Source organism: Necator americanus, chromosome V, assembly GCF_031761385.1.
Source record: "Necator americanus strain Aroian chromosome V, whole genome shotgun sequence".
Classification (NCBI taxonomy): Eukaryota; Metazoa; Nematoda; class Chromadorea; order Rhabditida; family Ancylostomatidae; genus Necator; species Necator americanus.
Window position 1 is genome coordinate 36792857 of NC_087375.1, and position 17066 is coordinate 36809922.

Below are 17066 nucleotides of genomic sequence, written 5' to 3' on the forward strand. Positions count from 1 at the left end.
CCGCGCTACCACGTTCACTTCAATTCAGAATCGTTTGAGATTTACGAACGTATAACTGGCCTATACAATGACTTGTGCTGGCTAGCCGATGTGTCAAGTCAGTGCTTTTATCCTCCCAGACAAGTCTGGTACCAATTTATCGACCCCGGAGGGATGAAAGGCTTGGTGAGCACTAGGGCGGATTCGACCTCCGATCGTCGTGCGGGCGGAACCTCTACCGCACCCCCGCTCTTTTTCTTTATTTCCGTAAAATCTAAATTCTATTAGTTATGAATACGGATCTGAATATGGTGAAAATCCTGCCTGTGCCTCTCGGACAACTAAATGGATTTTTTTCTGCTGCGTTAAAAAATTCTCGAATTTTCGTGCATACGTGATGGGAAAAAAAATTACTTCAGTGAGTGACGTAGGACGGATGATTTTATGCTGATTCAATATGAGGGGGAATTGTGGCCGAACAACTTTAGGCTCAACGTTTCCTCCGTCAATTGTCCGGCGAACTCGTTTCTCAGCTCGGCTCAGCTCGGACTTCGGCCTTTAACTCAACTGTTTTTCTTTTTTCAAACTTCAGTTTGAATATTGGAAACTCATAAAGTTTCTGTTATTTTGCCATAAAGTCAGGAAAAAAACGGAGGACGAGAAGAGCAAAACTGAAATGTCATGAAAACTTTTCGCATCTGTTGGAAAATGGATAGTGATATATGAGTACCAAGTACCCAGTCGGTTGGTGAAATCCTGGCGAACAGCAGCACATTTTCATTTCCTCCGGGATATTTGAACGGGATTCTTTCTCTCTCACCTTAGTAAACAATAATAAATTCTAAATAACCCGAAAATCTTTGATTTTGATCGTCATACCTACCTATGATATGTGGGAATGAGAATATTCAATAATTTTCTCTCTAAACTTTGGATAAGAATTAAAATCCAGTCTCTAACCACTTAGGCTTCGCCAGACTAAGTGCTTTCTTTGAATCACTCCTCATTTTCCTTCGAGCCTCATTTTCCACGTTTCCTTTTGTTACATTCTGAATCAACGTTTCCGTTAGGTCCTGAACCTGAAAAAAAAACCACCGGCGAAATAACCGCCATTCACCACAGCACTATCCATGCGGTTCCGTTCCAGGACGTGCTTCTTGTGATCTCGATGGTGCTCTTGGCGATCAGCCAAGCTGCCGTGATTCTTGCGATTGGAGTGGCGGCGAGTTGGAAGGATCAACATCCACAACAACGGTACCGTATACATTGTGAGTTAATTATCGATAATTACAGTTTTTGTAGCTGTACAGTAGCAGTTGCAGTTTGTGCAATTGTCTACACTTTATTACGATTAAATTCTACTAACAACTATTATCGATTGGAATCCTTCTCTATTCCTTAAAAGAAAAGGGAAACCTATTTTCTTGTGTTTTCGACGGGAATTCATTCAAAGAATTAAATTTGTGAGAATAATTAAAATTAAAGGGAAAAGAATGAGAATGTGGTTCAACAACAAAACGACAATAAAAATAAAAATAATCAAATAAATGAATATGATAAATGTTGTAATATTTAATATTGTGTAACAAATGGTTCAAATCGAATATTTTCAATGAAATCTGCTGAAATTTTCTATTCTGGATTTCCTGAAATCTTAGGTAAAATCTTCTGGAATTTTCCGAAAATAAAAATATACGGTTCACACGAACCGTTAGAACAGAGACTTTACGGATTTTCTGAGTCATCTGGAAGTGTATCATTCTGAGCGCTGAAGGAGCAGCTGAAAAATCTTCGTCCCGCGTGTAGGATTGAATATCTGAGCTTTGAAAGCACTCATGGGACCTTAAAAAAATATCCATGAATAAACACATAGTGCATACCAATCCCATTGTCTAGTATTACGCTGTAGCACCCTTTAGTGCACAATAAATCTGCAAACTCCTATATATTTTTTGAGAATTTTCCCTCTTTTCTTTACGAATTCAATATTTCTTATTTTGGAATTCCTTGTAGTGATAAAATAATCCAGATAGAGCCTTAACGTCTTGGACACGTTACTATTTCCAGCTAAATGAATTCCTTTTCCCTAATCAAAGCTGAAAGGTGAAATCATCCAGAGAATGAATAAATCATTTTCAATCATTCTTCTCATTTACATTTTATTCCTTTCAGTTGGTAGCTATTCTGTGTATTTCATTATTTATTTATCCTTTTTATCCTATTAAATTTATTCAAATATTTATTTGAGAAACAGAAAAATGGAATTGCTGTAAAATTCAATGATGGTTATAAAGAAATGAAATTGACCTGCTCTCATTTACGTTTGAAGCAATTAGAGTTAAAATTAAAAAAATTGAAATTGAAATTAAAATTTAAATTCTGAGGTTCTTCAAATAATACTAAATATATAAGTAAATGCAGTTGAAGCTAAAATTCGAAGCAATTAAAATTAAAATTAAAAAAGTTAAATTTAAATTCTAAGCTTTTTTAAATAATAGTGAATACTTAAGCAAATAAGCAATAAATAAATAATAAATAAGTAATATAGTAATAAATAGTAATATATAAGTAATAAATAACAAATAATAGAAAAGTAAACAGTAGAAATAATAATACATACTTTCCTTTTAATCAAAAGGCAGATGTATAGTACGAATATTGTCTGCCCGCTTTTTTTTTTAATGTGTAGGATTTTCTTTTCGAAAAAAATCATTGTCATATGTTGTAATATGTGTCTGGAAAAAACCATCGTTTTCACAATTTTTGCGAAATTTGTGCCGAACTCACTTCACACGAAGCTGCACGTTGCACGTTCATACTTTTTTGTGTTTTCTTTTTTTCCGTTCACCAATTGACTTAGCAGTTTGAATTCAGGGAATTGTGCTGTGCAAAAATTCTGTGGAGCGTTAGGCGATTTGGTTCAGTTGCTTTATTTATTTATACGATTGTAAATAATTCTTGAACCAGCAAATTCGTGGCGCCGCGCGGCTAATTATGTAAATTGCGCTTGGATTGAAGCGACATCACGCGGATTTCTCTCGACTTTTTGACCACCGTCTTAGAGGGGACGTGGAAAACCGCGCGATAATCCTGCAATAAAGAAGATTCAGCGCTTTAAGAAACCCCGAAAAAGCGATGTGTTATGAAATTAAACGGATTTGTAGATTTTTTCGACGTCTGGCCATGGCACGATTTTTTGACGTCTTGGCAGTGAACACACAGGCATCTTGGGATCTTTCTGAGTCCCCGAAAATATTTTCTCTCGACCGAGAGTGAATAGGCGATCATTGCTGTGTCAAAACTCCAAGAATTTCTTATTCTTATTATTATCTTTAAATTTCTTAATAATAATAATAATACTAATGATAAATTTCTTATTGTTTTTTTTTTCAAAAAAAGTATTGCAGACATTTATGGATGGAATTATCCAGCGGCTTTCCTGTAATACATATAAAAATCCCCAGGTGTAGGCTAGGACACATTTGCAGGAAGCAGCTGGAAATGAGATTTTTATTTAAGAGCAGTCACTGAAGAAAAAAACTCTATTAATTCGAAAATAAAAGTGAAATTTTTATGAATCAATCAAAATCCCATGGATTTTGCCTCCAGCTCTTCTAATCTTCCATTTTTAACTGATTTTTCGCCATTTTCATGGATTTAAAGGAGTTGACAGAAAACAGCTTGTCAAAAACGCTACATTATATAATATTCTTTTATTTTCTTTTGAAAAAGTTATTTTCTGAATTTTATTTTTTACGTATCCAGAAATTATAAGTCTCAGGATGAGCCAGGACAAGCTCAGTGTTCCACGTTTTAACAACAAGTCACCTTACAGGTGTTTTTTCACCAATAACTCTTTTTCACGCTTTGGAATGAGGGGATGCATTTATTTTTTGCCTCACTCACATAAGTTTTAGGAGTTCTGCTTATGACTCCATGAATGTTACGTTAAAGAAGATGAAAGCCACTTTCTTTGCTATTTTATGAGCACTTGCATGGCCTCGAAGAGGAAATTTCCAGAGATTTCTTTCTCAAAATCTAAATCTCCTGAGTTCCTTCCGCATCGAAGAGAACTAACTACAGAGGGTGTTTCAATAAATAAATAAATAAATAAATAAACTACAGCCAATGAAGAGATTTCCCTATTTATTAATCGGGTCATCCTGAAATTGAATAAGTCACTGCCAAATAGCTACGAAAAATATTAATATTAAAATAAATTTCATTAATATTTATCTATTTCTTCATTTAAAAACGTCCATACACATGTGGCCCCAAAACAAGAACCGGAAGAGAAAAGAAAAGGCTGTAATGAATTCGAGATCTCGTCAAAATTAACTTTTTAATTTTGTAGAAGATGAACGTGGAACGGATGTTCCCATGGTAATCTGTATAGAAGCAATAAATACGAAGGATAATATGTTTGTTGCATAGCAGCGCAAGTAAATCCAAAGATTGAAGCTTCGAATTAGGTCGCTAAAAATAAAATCCACCAAAAATTGATGGCTTCTTTAACGGGAAAGTTGTTTCTGGACATATGCACGGTAGTTCTGAGATGTTTTCTACGAACCGTTGCGAGCGTTCGCAGACCACAATTTTCTGCTCGGAGCTTTTGCGTGGTTGGGGAAAAAAGCGTTTTTTTTTATCTATTAATATTAATAATCTATTCTATATATCTATATATTATTAATCTATTAATATCTAAGGATTAGGTAACAGTTAGTAAGGAAAAGGCTAGGATTTAAATGTACATACAAAAATCTCTTGGTTGGATCTTTAAACAACATTTTTCATCCGTCTGAGGAAAGAAAATTTCAGATTTCTCTCGGAATTTCCTAAAATATAATTGATATTAATTAAATAAACACATAGTTTACGTATAGTAAAAAAATAGTAATAGAAAATAAAAAAGAAAAAAAAGTAAATGTAGTAAAAAAAAGGAAAACAACCACTTTTCAATAGGCTAAGGTAGCCGTTTTTCCTCTTTCTTTCCCTCGGCCCTAGGTAGCATTTAATAATCGAGGAGGAGCGTAGAACAGCCGGCATCGCTTCATTCATTCGTTCGTTCCTTCCCACATTACCGAAACCTAATTAATAATGAGGAGGAATACGGTAGGTGGGAGGACCTCTTGAGAACGGAACGATCCGCTCTGAACAGCACGGATTCTCGGTAATTGACGTACACTTCACTAATGGATTTCCGTCAACAATAGTTTAGCGCATAAATAAACAAGCAAATAGCGCCTGACCACCGATTTACTCGTTTAGAATTAATTTCCCACGTGTGGGCGTGAGGGAATTACGGTATTTTAGGTGTTACTTTCTCATTCGAAAGGGAAGAACAATATTAACATTTGGTAGTTTAGGAGATTTATGGAGTGCTCAGTGGTCCCTGGTACTGGTAACAATGAATTTTTTTTCTTTTGAAAATGAATCACCAAGGTATACCGTAATCTCTGTTCAGCTTATTTCCCTGCTAAGGTTTAAAAAAATTTTTTCGGGCATTTTTTTAACGTTTCTTGGAAGTAGGAGCTGTTGCAGGACGTCTCTTTGAATTTGTATTTCTTTAAAAAAATAAAAATTTGAAATTCAGCACTACCTTATCCCACATTACGTATGGTCACTTATAGTCGATCCTAGCATGAAGGAATGATTTGCTCTCATTACTTTCTCATTAAAGAACCACCTAAATAATCATTGTATGAAGAAGTAGTTTTCTTTTATTGCTTTCTTTATTTGTTTCTTTTTTATTTTATATTTTTTTCCTTATTAAAAGACCACTTAAATTGCTACATTGTAGTAGAATTCATACCTCAAATGTTAGGATTAAGGTAAAATTGCTCCTATACTGAGGAGTAACGAAGAGACCTGCTAGGATTAGCAAAATTGACATTTTCCTTCTTGATTTGAGATTTGAAGCGTTTCATCGAAAAATCCACAATCTTTTAGTTGTGATTTAGCCTCGTAAAAGAATTCCCACAGTTTATTTCTCACCTACACTTCTACATGGAACGCTACTCTACCGTAATTCTCTGTCTTTTCGATCATAGTGCAAGAAAATACGATTATTTTAAACTGGAGTTAGTATGACCGTGAAAAAAAGGCGTAGTGGTTGATCGCTGGATCCTCCTCCAAAAAAAAGAGACGAGATTTTAAGAACTTAAGAGTTTGTCTATTTTTGCCTTCCAGTCACATCATCATCTTTTTTTTTTTTGTGACTAACTGACGCGTTCCAATGATAATCCATCATATTTTTCTTTTTATTTAAACTTGAGCGCTGAGAAATTTCTGCCAACGTGCACATTCCACCACCAAACCAGCTAAGACTCAAAAAATATTCCTAGCTATTTTAGAAAATCCGTTATCTTGATGAAGCTGCCCTTATGTTTTTTTTACAATCGTGTCACTAATTCGAATAGCTTTTTTTTACCGCGAGAGAGAAAGAAACGAGCTTCGAGAAGGAAAAAAAAAACAAAAAAAAAGAGAGAAATGCCACCACTTAACACTCGCATCATCTAAATATATGGTGAATAACAGTGCGAAGACTTCCTGTAAAAAAAAAATTCGCATTCGAATAGCGCTAGGATTTCCTATAAAATTATACATCACAGTTAATGGAAGGCCGTGGCGCATGGTAAGAATTTTTTAATTTTGTAGGAAGGAACGTCACTGGCTCATTTTTTTTCCGGAAATTTTCCGCACGTGTTTGAAGCTAAATGGATTTTTTCCTGTTCCGGCTTTATGTATCCATTTAATTCTAGTTCCTGTAATCCTCCAAACTCATATCTTCTTCTACGGAATTTTTAATTTTTCCCGCTGTTGATATTCGGTCGACAGCATTGAATTTTTGAAAAGGCCACAGAAATTAAAAGAAGCATTAAAATATTCAAAAAGGAAAAAAAGAGATTCATTAAAATTTCGACTTTTTAACAGTTTCAAGTGATTTTAATCTTTGAGATTTTAATCCCTGCTTGGTTTGCACGTTTTAGTTTTTTTTTTTGTTTTCACACTTGAAAGATCACTATTCTCCGCCTGCTTTCTCTGCAAAATATTAACTATATTTAACTAAAATATATTAATAATTATTTAATATTTAACTCAATTAGCAGGTATAGCTATTCTATTATCGTGCTCCAAAGACAGAAACAAAACGTTCCCTTCCAAATTTTATGAGATTGTCTAGACATTTTTTTTTTGCCCAAATGGATAATTCATGACAAAGCATTCGTTGTAGGAAGTAGATTTTATTCCCGAAAAAATCGACTACACATAGTGTTGAAGCTTCAAACCACTATGTTTTCCAGTCAGGACCATTCAGATGGAAAACGTGAAAACTTTGCATATAATATAATTGCATACACATACATTACTTTGAATCCCTTTATCTTCGATCCTAGGGTCACCACATCACTGACATAACATCCTTACACTTTGGCGACTGCCGTAGTCACCAGTAGGTCACGCATTTTTTTGCTCGAGGCACAAGTGTGAACTAACTATTTTATTTATTTGCTATTTTATTTTTTAAAACTATTTTATTTTTGAACTATTTTTTTCTCATATCCCAGTTTTTTTTTCTTCGAGAGACATTCGGAGTACCAACAATTTTTTTTTTATTATTGTCGCCGCAAAATAGATTAATATGATATTGTAACGTCAAGGTGGGGAAAATATTTATATGATTTTTGGTATATTGACAAAATACAATGCTTTTGGTCAAAAACGTTTTTGAAAAAAGTTCCACGCACGAATTCAGGCGTGAAAATATGCGTCATGTTGCTAATGTAGCTGATGCTAATACGAAAACACTGTAGTTGAGAGATAGCTGGTGATTTCAGGAATTTTCTTATCATTAGCCATAAATGCTAACCTCAGCCTCACCTCTGTGCCCTAAATGAGGTTGACGCAAAGTGAAAAAAGAGCAAAAGGAGGGTTACAGGTGTTGTCGTTGAAGTGTAAGCAATTGCCGTAGACTGAAAAAAAAAATTCAGGAGAAAAAGCTATGAGAAGTGTTGGAATCTTCCTACGACACTATCACGGCATTGTGCGGCTGAAATGACGTTCACATTCCCGTCCTGGGAATTTCAAAAGTTCCAAAAATTTCTCGCATCTCTGAATAAAGTAGGAGCGATAAGCTTTGAGATAAGCCAGAAATGTGAAGGATATGACCGCTTTTTATGATAACAAAATTTTTCAAAAATTCAAGTTCAGTTGATCAATTACTTTCAACTATTTAATCGAATCTAATCTAGTTGATCAATTATTTTCACTTATTAAATCAATAAAAAAAGATTCAATTTTCCTCCGCTTTGTTCTGAGTTCTTTCTTCCCGAAGCTATTTTAAAATTGAGAGAGAAATATTTTGAAATTGGGAGAAAAAATACTGCTTAACGGATCATTCACTGCCATGCCTGAAAGCGTTATCTAAGGAACACTAACGATGTTTTAACGATGAAATTCTTCTTGGTTATTAGATTAAATTATTCAGTTTTTAAATTATTACCTAATTATTATTGATAATTATTACTAATTATTATAAATTTCTAAATTATTATTGTTGTTTTATCCTCTTAACCCCGTGGTTACGAGTAGTAAGTCCGTTTATGTTTGGTATTCGTTTAATGATCCTCTAACCCTTTGACTTAGGATTAAATCCTGTCCCCTAAGACTTTATACTTGAGAATCCTGATTTCCACCGGCTAATCATAACTGGGATAACAAACAGAATAGATTTTCTGCGTCTCATTACCTTCAATTATTTTGAGTACCAAAAATCTATTCGTACCAATATGTCGGCGCTAGCGTTTTCTAGTTTTGTTCCCATAAATTTGAGTTTTTGTTGCCAGCACAAATATACAGCTACGAAATAGAAATAGGTGGTAAAATAAATAAAAATAAATTTTGAAAGAACAGCTTTAGTGTATTCCAATCTTGGAATGGAACCCATATAATCTTTTAGGAATATTTATTACGAATGATTCCCACATTTTAAAAATAATTTTTACTTTGGAATTTCATGAATTTTCACATAAAAATAATTTCTTTGTAAAACAAACAATAAATTCGGTCGATTTACCATTTTGATTTCGTGATGTCTCATCTCTTTAGGAAATCCAATGATTTATTTACACCAATATCCATAGATATTAAATATTTTAAGGCTTCGTCTTCGATGTTAATGAGTGTTGCTTGGATTGAATCCATTAATTTAAGTGTCGCGCCAAGAAAAAAACTATTTTAATAATTTTCTGACTTAACGTTTTTGAACGTTGAACGTGTGCACTTGCACTTAAAACGTGCAACGAATTTTCCTCGTGTTTTGAATTTCTCCCTCTTGCCGCAGAAAATACTGGGAAAAATTTTATTTCATCCTCGAATTCCATCCTTCTTCCATAAAACTTATATAGCAGAAAACCAAAATCGTTCTTGATGAGTTCGGCGGAGGAAAGACGTGGAATGTTTGATTGAGGGCGAGTGCCACTTTTTTTGACGCTTATGCTGAAACTCGTAGAAATGAAAATTTCTATAATTATCCTAGACTTCTGTTTGGTAGTGCCAAAAAAAGAAAATTATTTTTTGTGTTTCGAGTCTCTGACAGAAAAAAACGCTTTTTTTTCCTTGGAATCTGTACAGAATACTAGCTTTTTTTTTCGTTATTCCATCTGAAGAATTCAATTTTTATTCTGCACTCCTCAAATTACCAAGAACATAAAATCGTACAAAAATCCATACAAATATTTGATGGGAAAAATGTACTTATCTCAAGTGCTTGAATGTAAATGAAAGCTACTTTGCTTCTATGTACGTGTATGTATAGGAGAAAAAATATAATTGCATTGACTATCATTACGTTCACTTTTCTGGATGTTTTATGTCTTTTCAAGATGTTTCGTCCTGGATGTCGGATCCTATTCGAGATATGTATTTTTTTTTGTTAGCTGTCACTTTTGTGAACCTGTGTGACCTTCAAAACTAAGATCATTCTCAAACGGCTTGAAAAAAATTATTTAAAAATTAAAATTAAAAAAGTGATAGATGATTAAAGTGAATTATTCCAGGTCAGAAATTGTAGTTTTCAATTTTAAGTCTCTCCTGAAATCCTCTGAATCTGTTGTATATTTGTTTTAAAAGAGAATAAGCAAGGATTTTTTGAAATCTTAAGTTTGAAAGAGCGCAAATAAGAAGTTATACGTTTTCCTGAAAAATAAACTTTAAAATTTTTTCATAGCCTCGAATATTATGACATAAGACATATTGTAATTATAGTAATCCTAGAAATTTACCGCGACAAAGACTTTCCTCTCAGGATGTCGTACTCAAGCTCTGTACGTGTTTTTTAATTCCAGTTGACAGAAAAAAAAAACCATTGAGAACGTCGCTCGAATAATCGCTGTGCAATGCATTGAAGAATAGAACAATGGTTCCAGGTAATAGTCGTAGATCCTGAAAAAAAAAACCATTCGAAGAAAGGACGTCACCCAAGCGACGAAACTACCACCACGACGTCGCGCTGCCGTCCGAGGACAACGGAAGAAGCGATCCCTCTCAAGCTCTCTAAGTGGGTTATTACCATGGAGGGGAATACACGCATTAATGCCTCCTTATGTGTATGCGTGGATGGCGAGGTGCTTGTATCATCACCGTTATGAGGACATAAATTGATCGGATTAGCCGGATTATGCGGTAGTTGACCGACAGCTCGCTATATGGATTCCGCTGATTGCGGAAGATTGCGAAAAGTCGTCGTAAAAAGTCGTCGGAGGGAGGTGGAAGCGGACGAAGTTGTCGGAGGCTCCTTCGAATCGCGGCCGACGACTCCGACTCCGACTCGAGGCGACTGTTCGGAGCGGCTCGAGCTCAGGCTCGGCTTACTTCGACACTATCAGCCAGTCGACCGTGCCCTCATCTAGCCGTGCATCTCGTCAGTCAGTCACTCATCCCGTTTCCCTGATTCGTTTTATTCGGCTCGTCGCCTCCGCTCACATCGTATGCACCTCTGCATGTCTGCGGCAACGGCCGTCCGGCCACCAGCAACTACACATCCATCCATGCGCCACCTCCTTTCGTCTCGGGGCCACGCCCACCGTTTTCGCGTTTTGTGCGCCTCTCTACACCTTTTTGTCGCCGCGCTCGCACGCCTTACACACACGCACGTCGTCACACACGCCGTACGTCTGAACAGGCGACGCTCGCAATTTTACGGACACTACAGCGTACCGTAGTCGACTGCCAGTCGCGTCATCGCCATGACGTCGTGGCGATGACGTCACAATTCACGAAGCTTTTCTCGTTTATTCTCGCAAATGTGCACGATCCGGCTGCTCCAGACGACGCAGGTGAGCGTTCGGTGCTTCCATGAATTCTATGACTTCCCGGAACGGAATTCCCAACGGGTTCTCGGACAACTCCTATAGCATGCGTATGTGTTGCTGTCGGCCACTGACATCATAGAAATTTGTGCTGTCAAGTGCTCGTCGTCGTCGTCAAAGCGATGCGGTTCTTCGCGTGTCAGAAATCTGATCGAATTAAATTTTCGAATCAAGTTCAGGCTGGCTGCTTTTGTGACCGAGTTCGGATAACGTTTCCTATAGTTCAGAAGGTGAAAAAAAAGCAGAAAAAAGCACTAAATCGCATGGAATCCGCGAGAAAAACCTCACGAGGAAAAAGGAACAAATCTCAGACCGTTTTTTTTTTCGAAAGAAATCTAGCATTGTTATAAAATTCTTGGTCACTTAAGAAAATGGTATATTCCAGCAATTTTGCTGCTTTTCGCATCTCTTAACCCCTCATCCCTCAAAAACTTGACAACAGCCGTCAAAATCCGCGAATTTGATGCGGTAGTGTCATTGGAAGCCGCTCGAGTGACTCATGTCTCAGGAACTTAACGATGAGACCTCGCCGCATCCGAGCAGCTATCATCAAGTGCAACGGACAACTAAGCTAAATCCTCCGCTTTTTTTGAAAATTTGAAATCTTCATCGGATCCCAGCGTTTGATGTGATGATTTATTACATCCTAGGAAGGATTTCACTTCAAAATCTAAACTTTAGTCCGGGAAAAAAGAAGTGGGAATTTTTCCGCGATCTAACAATGCAGTTGTGTTTCGGTTAGAATTCTAACTATGGACTTAAAGAGGAAAAAGTTAATCCCCAGGGAAAACATCCATTTAACACTACTTTTATCCGTAATTTTTGAATTCCACTGTTTCTTTTTTCTTGTGTCTGGGTCCCATGAAGATTTCGACACGGTCAACTTGTTTCTGTTTTTTTTTGGCTAGCGATTTTCATTTAGATTTGATGTAACGTCTATCATTGTTGCATATTTCATAGCTCTGAGACCTGCTGTCTTACTGTAACGAAAAATCCTTGTAATCCTTGAACAAAAATGTAACCGAACTGATACATCTTCATATTAGCCCTGGTGGTAGAATGTTTGCGTGAAACAAATCCAGGAAAAAACGGAAAAAGTGTTTTCGATTGATTCTTTTACGGTGAAACCTCGCTGGGGTTTTTTTTCGGCTGATTTATACCTTCATAAACAAAAGGGGGAAATGCTTTGGATCGGGATGTTTTATCGAGAAAAAAAAAACAGAAATTGATCGTGGAATTCGATTTCAAATCTCTGGAGAATCCTGTGTTAGATCATGAACCTTGTATTGCGAGTTGTACTCGTAGAAAACGGAATTTCCTTTGCACTTTTGAGCCCAAACGCTTTTTTTTTTGCCCATTGGCATTCTTTCCGGAATAGATAATTGGACCTGTTGCATTTCTAATGTCTTTGTACGTTTCTTTCAGGAAATTTTGTTCGCTCAGGATTTAAGTTCATCTCTTGTCACTCCACCACTCGTATACAGCTCTATACATCCACTAAACAAAATAAGAGAATTATTTTTGAAAAAATTCCATAACTTGCTCTTTTTTACTCATCCTTGGAACTGGATATTTGTTTTGATAAGTTGAATTAGCTTGACTCGAATTTGCGAATAAATCCTGGCAGTTCTTTTCTGGAACAGCAGGAACTATTCTTCCCATTTTTTTTCCGTTTTTTATATAATAGTGCATATCCATCCATCCATCCATCCAATACCTCAACCGTTACCGTATGCCACCGAATGTTTTTTTTTCTGCATCAAAAATTCTCGATAAGAAGCTGGTGACTAAAAAATTGAGTTTTTCACATTATTGCTGAAGCAAGGAGAAACTTTACCGGGCAGCTTTCATCATTTTCGTTTTTTTCCCGGAATTTGAATGTGGATTTATTCAGTGTTCTCTAATGACAGATTTTTTCGACTTGATTTCTCTCGCAACCGATATTGAGGTAGTTTCGAATAGATCTGATGCAGCTTTTGTTACATCTAACATTTTGTAATTTTTGTGAAATAAAAATGAAATGTAGAATAAATTTTATTTTTTATTTGTTTTACAGATAAAATTTTTCGAACTGCCAGCACTGCTTGTCTTAAATAAATTGAAATATTTAGGTAAATTCCTGAGAAAAGTCACTTTAAACTTTTAATTAACGGCTAGAAATAAACAAAGAGAGACAGAATTTGGCTAAGAATGCTATTCCGAAGCGCTTGAGTTCTAAATGAGTCTGCATTGTTTGGATATTCTGGTATTTCTCGGAATAACCAGGCACGTACACTTATGTTAATAATCCTAAGCAGCAAATAATGTGCTAGAAAGACACTAGACTCATCTTATTGGGAAATAAAGCACTAAGTGCATCGTGGAATGAGTTACTGCTGCCAGAAATTGTGCTAGTTGTCCTCACTACTAGATTTGTTTACATGTTTACACAATCCCCACGTAGATGCGAATTCTAAGCTCTAAGCGTTGCGCCGTTCATCCGATTATCATTGGATAATTGAAAAGGTGTGTGTGTGTGGTAAGGCTTCCGTGCGTCACTTATAGGATCCTGGTAGCGCTGGGGATTCAGGGAATCCAGGGAATATCCGCTAATCGAGCGTAATCTGGCGTAGTCCGTGTTTATTAATAAAAGAATCCGGTCACGTCATTTTCCTACGATATTTTTACCATAAAATTCATTTAACTTATCTGGAGTTAAAAAAATTATTGTGTAAAAATTAATGCCAATTAATTCCAGTTAGAGATTACCCTTTGGAAGAAATTTTTTCGAAAAATTGGTTTTTTGTTGAATTTTTTGGCTTCTATACAGAAATGATCGCACTTTTGCGTTACGGAGAACATGTAGTCAATCCATGACCACCTACGGAAATCCGCTAGCGTTGTGGATTCCGGTGGTGGCCTCAGCGGAGGCTGATCTATAAATGATCGTATGATATAATGATATAATCGTTTAGGAAGAGGTGACTAAATCCTTCTTTTTCTAGTTTTTAGCCAAATTTTATAATTTTGTTTCAGAGATACAACAATTTTTATAGTAGCATCCCTAAAACCAGCATCCGATGTTATTTTTTCTTTTTTTTTTGCTCTGAGAAAATTCCTAACTATTAAGTGGTAAATTCGTTCTCAAACAGGTCTCTGTTACCTTGAAAATTCCATTAAAACTTTTTTCTCTTTAATATTTCCAATATTGAAAGAATAAGTGAGAATCGTGGCAACATCGTCAGTAGATTTTTAAGCGCATTGCTTGCATTCGTCACGCAAATTGGCCCTCATTCGCTCTCTCTCGTCCGAAAATGAAATTGAAAATCAACTCGTAAGAGTATCATTCCGAATAAGAATTCGTTCCAGTTCAACCAATTTTCCACGTGCTCTCCTAGAACAGTTTATTTATTAGGAAATGAGGAAGGAAGTGAGTATGCAGTATCCATAAAATAATTTAGAGAAGTATCTTTTGGTCAGTCGGCGTCTGAATATTTTTTTAAATGATGTCAATTATTGAGCTGAGTTGAGTTATTTACTCAAAGAAACCTGCTAGATCTACAGATAAATATGTTAAAATATAAAGATATAAATATAATTATATAAATTTATAAATATCTTTTATTTTCGTCAATTGGGAATGAGGCAAACTTTTTCCTTACATATAGAAAATATTTTCTCTCATTATTTACAAATCTCTTAGATTTTCTCGTAGACTTTCAGCTATTTTTTTTTCAAAGTGAACATCCTCAATGCTTTATTTTCGCTTGTAAAAGAACTCGAGCGATTTGAACTGAACCAGTAAATTACAGTAGCTTGTAACCATCCGTAAGTAATTTCCAGAAATATTATGTTAACTGAAATTTTGGGCTCAGATACAGTTAAGTCTACCCGCTAGGACCATACCACGGATCAAATTTTCGTTAATTCTTAATCTATGGTTCTAAACCAATCAGTTATGGATAAAAAGATTCCCTATGAAACATTTTTGGGGAAATTTCAAAGAAATTTACGTCTTTTTAAGTGCAACAGCCGCATTCTGTGAAAAAAACTAAAATCTTAACGTGGACAGACTTGGTGAGGCGAAATAGATTTCTTTTTGCTTCTTTCTTTTCTTTTCTTTTTCTTTTCTTTCTTCTTTTTGTTTCATTTCTTTTTGAAGGGAAATATTGCAATTCGATCATGAATTGAAGCAAAATACCATTATTATACTTTATTTAGCAGATTTTTGCAACTTTACGGCGCCTCTTGAAATCGATAAATTTGCTCGGCGAGCCGTGACAACTAGAGCTGATTCCAGTTCTCTCACCACGGATGAAAAAATCCGAATCAGAAAAAAATTCTTTTTTTCTGATTCGAATTTTTTCATCCGTGGTGCACTTTTTCAGTAGATATTGTTATGTTCAAATCATGAAAAGTAGTAAATAAACAAATAAACACGTAAATCAATAAAACTACATATCCAGAATGAGCTTGGGTTAATGTCTGGAGAAATAACATGTTTATTCACTTCTTGCATAGATTTTTCAGTGAGCAATTTTCTTTTCAGAGCCTAACCAAATTCAAATCATTTGCTAGCTATGAAAATTATCTGGGAATCACAATACTATAAGTATTGAAATTAATTTTAAATCAAAACTTTTTTGAAATTGAAATTTTAGCACTAAATAAAATTGAAATCAAATTATCATCAACAAAATATATAAGAAGTCAGATATTTGGGAAAAAATTGGTTTCTATTTACTTCTCCTGAGAATTTTTCATATATGGCAACTAATCGATAGAATTAGCTCATAATGTCACGCCTAGAAATAAAATTTAGAGACTTTTTTCACATCAGTGTTGAATATTTTAATTTAAAAAATAATTGTAAGGGGTTCAAATGACCATCGATCGCTACGGCTGCCAAAATTCCACTCTTATGCTTCGTGCGCAGAGAAAACGCAATGCGTACGTAACGTAACGTAACGAACAACGTAGTAACGTAAAGTATTATATTATTAGCATAGGGAAAGAGTTAGTTTAGAGTTATTTACGCACGCAATGAGTATAAATTAGGTCTAGAAAGACAGCTCAATTATCCTATAAATATGATTAAGCATATCTGCACGAAAACACGGAAATTAACAGATATTTACCGTTTTTTCGATAGCGTCGATAGAAATAGAAATAATAGCTCGATAGCTAGAGCTAGTTGTTATAAATAAATACAATTTTCTTTACTATCTGGTCTGGATTTCCTTAGAATCCCCAGTTTTCTTAAAGAAAATTTTAAAAAATTCTCATTTCAAAATTTCAATTCAATTCAGTTCAAACAATCGGTAAACATAAACATTTTCTGTTGGATAAAGATGTTATTATGGCGGACAAAAAAAAACCCCAATATACGTGTTGGAAAATTCCTCAACCTTCTAAAAAAATAACTAGATCAAGGAATGTGGAATGGAGTTGTGCTTCGGCATAATTTCACAATATTTGGTCAAAAACGATAAAATATTCCATTTTTACATTCTTACTGCTTACTTAATTACTTAACTAAATATACTTCTGCATTGAAAATTATTTTCTTTCTTTTAAGAACTCTTCCTCTATAGTTCTGTTTATTTTTGTATCTGTTTTTTTTTATTAAAGAAATTTCTGCTTCAATTAATTCGTAAATAAGTTAGTGCAGGTGTACGCTTCGGTTAATCTGGAACGTATCCGAGCGTGATTTTCCTCGAAAAATTCTAGAGTGGACCT

At 35.1% G+C, this 17066-nt stretch overlaps 1 protein-coding gene across 1 annotated transcript in view; it reads left to right on the forward strand.

Annotated features, from left to right (window-relative positions):
• Window positions 1–1147: 1147 nt before the first annotated feature.
• Window positions 1148–17066, forward strand: part of RB195_016305 (uncharacterized protein) — a gene marked incomplete at both ends in the record, with an annotated part of 32148 nt that continues 16229 nt past the window's right edge. Inside the window, one exon of the mRNA XM_064207400.1 lies at window positions 1148–1247. Within this exon, the coding sequence (XP_064063281.1) occupies window positions 1148–1247 (100 nt within the window). The remainder of the gene's footprint in view (window positions 1248–17066) is intronic.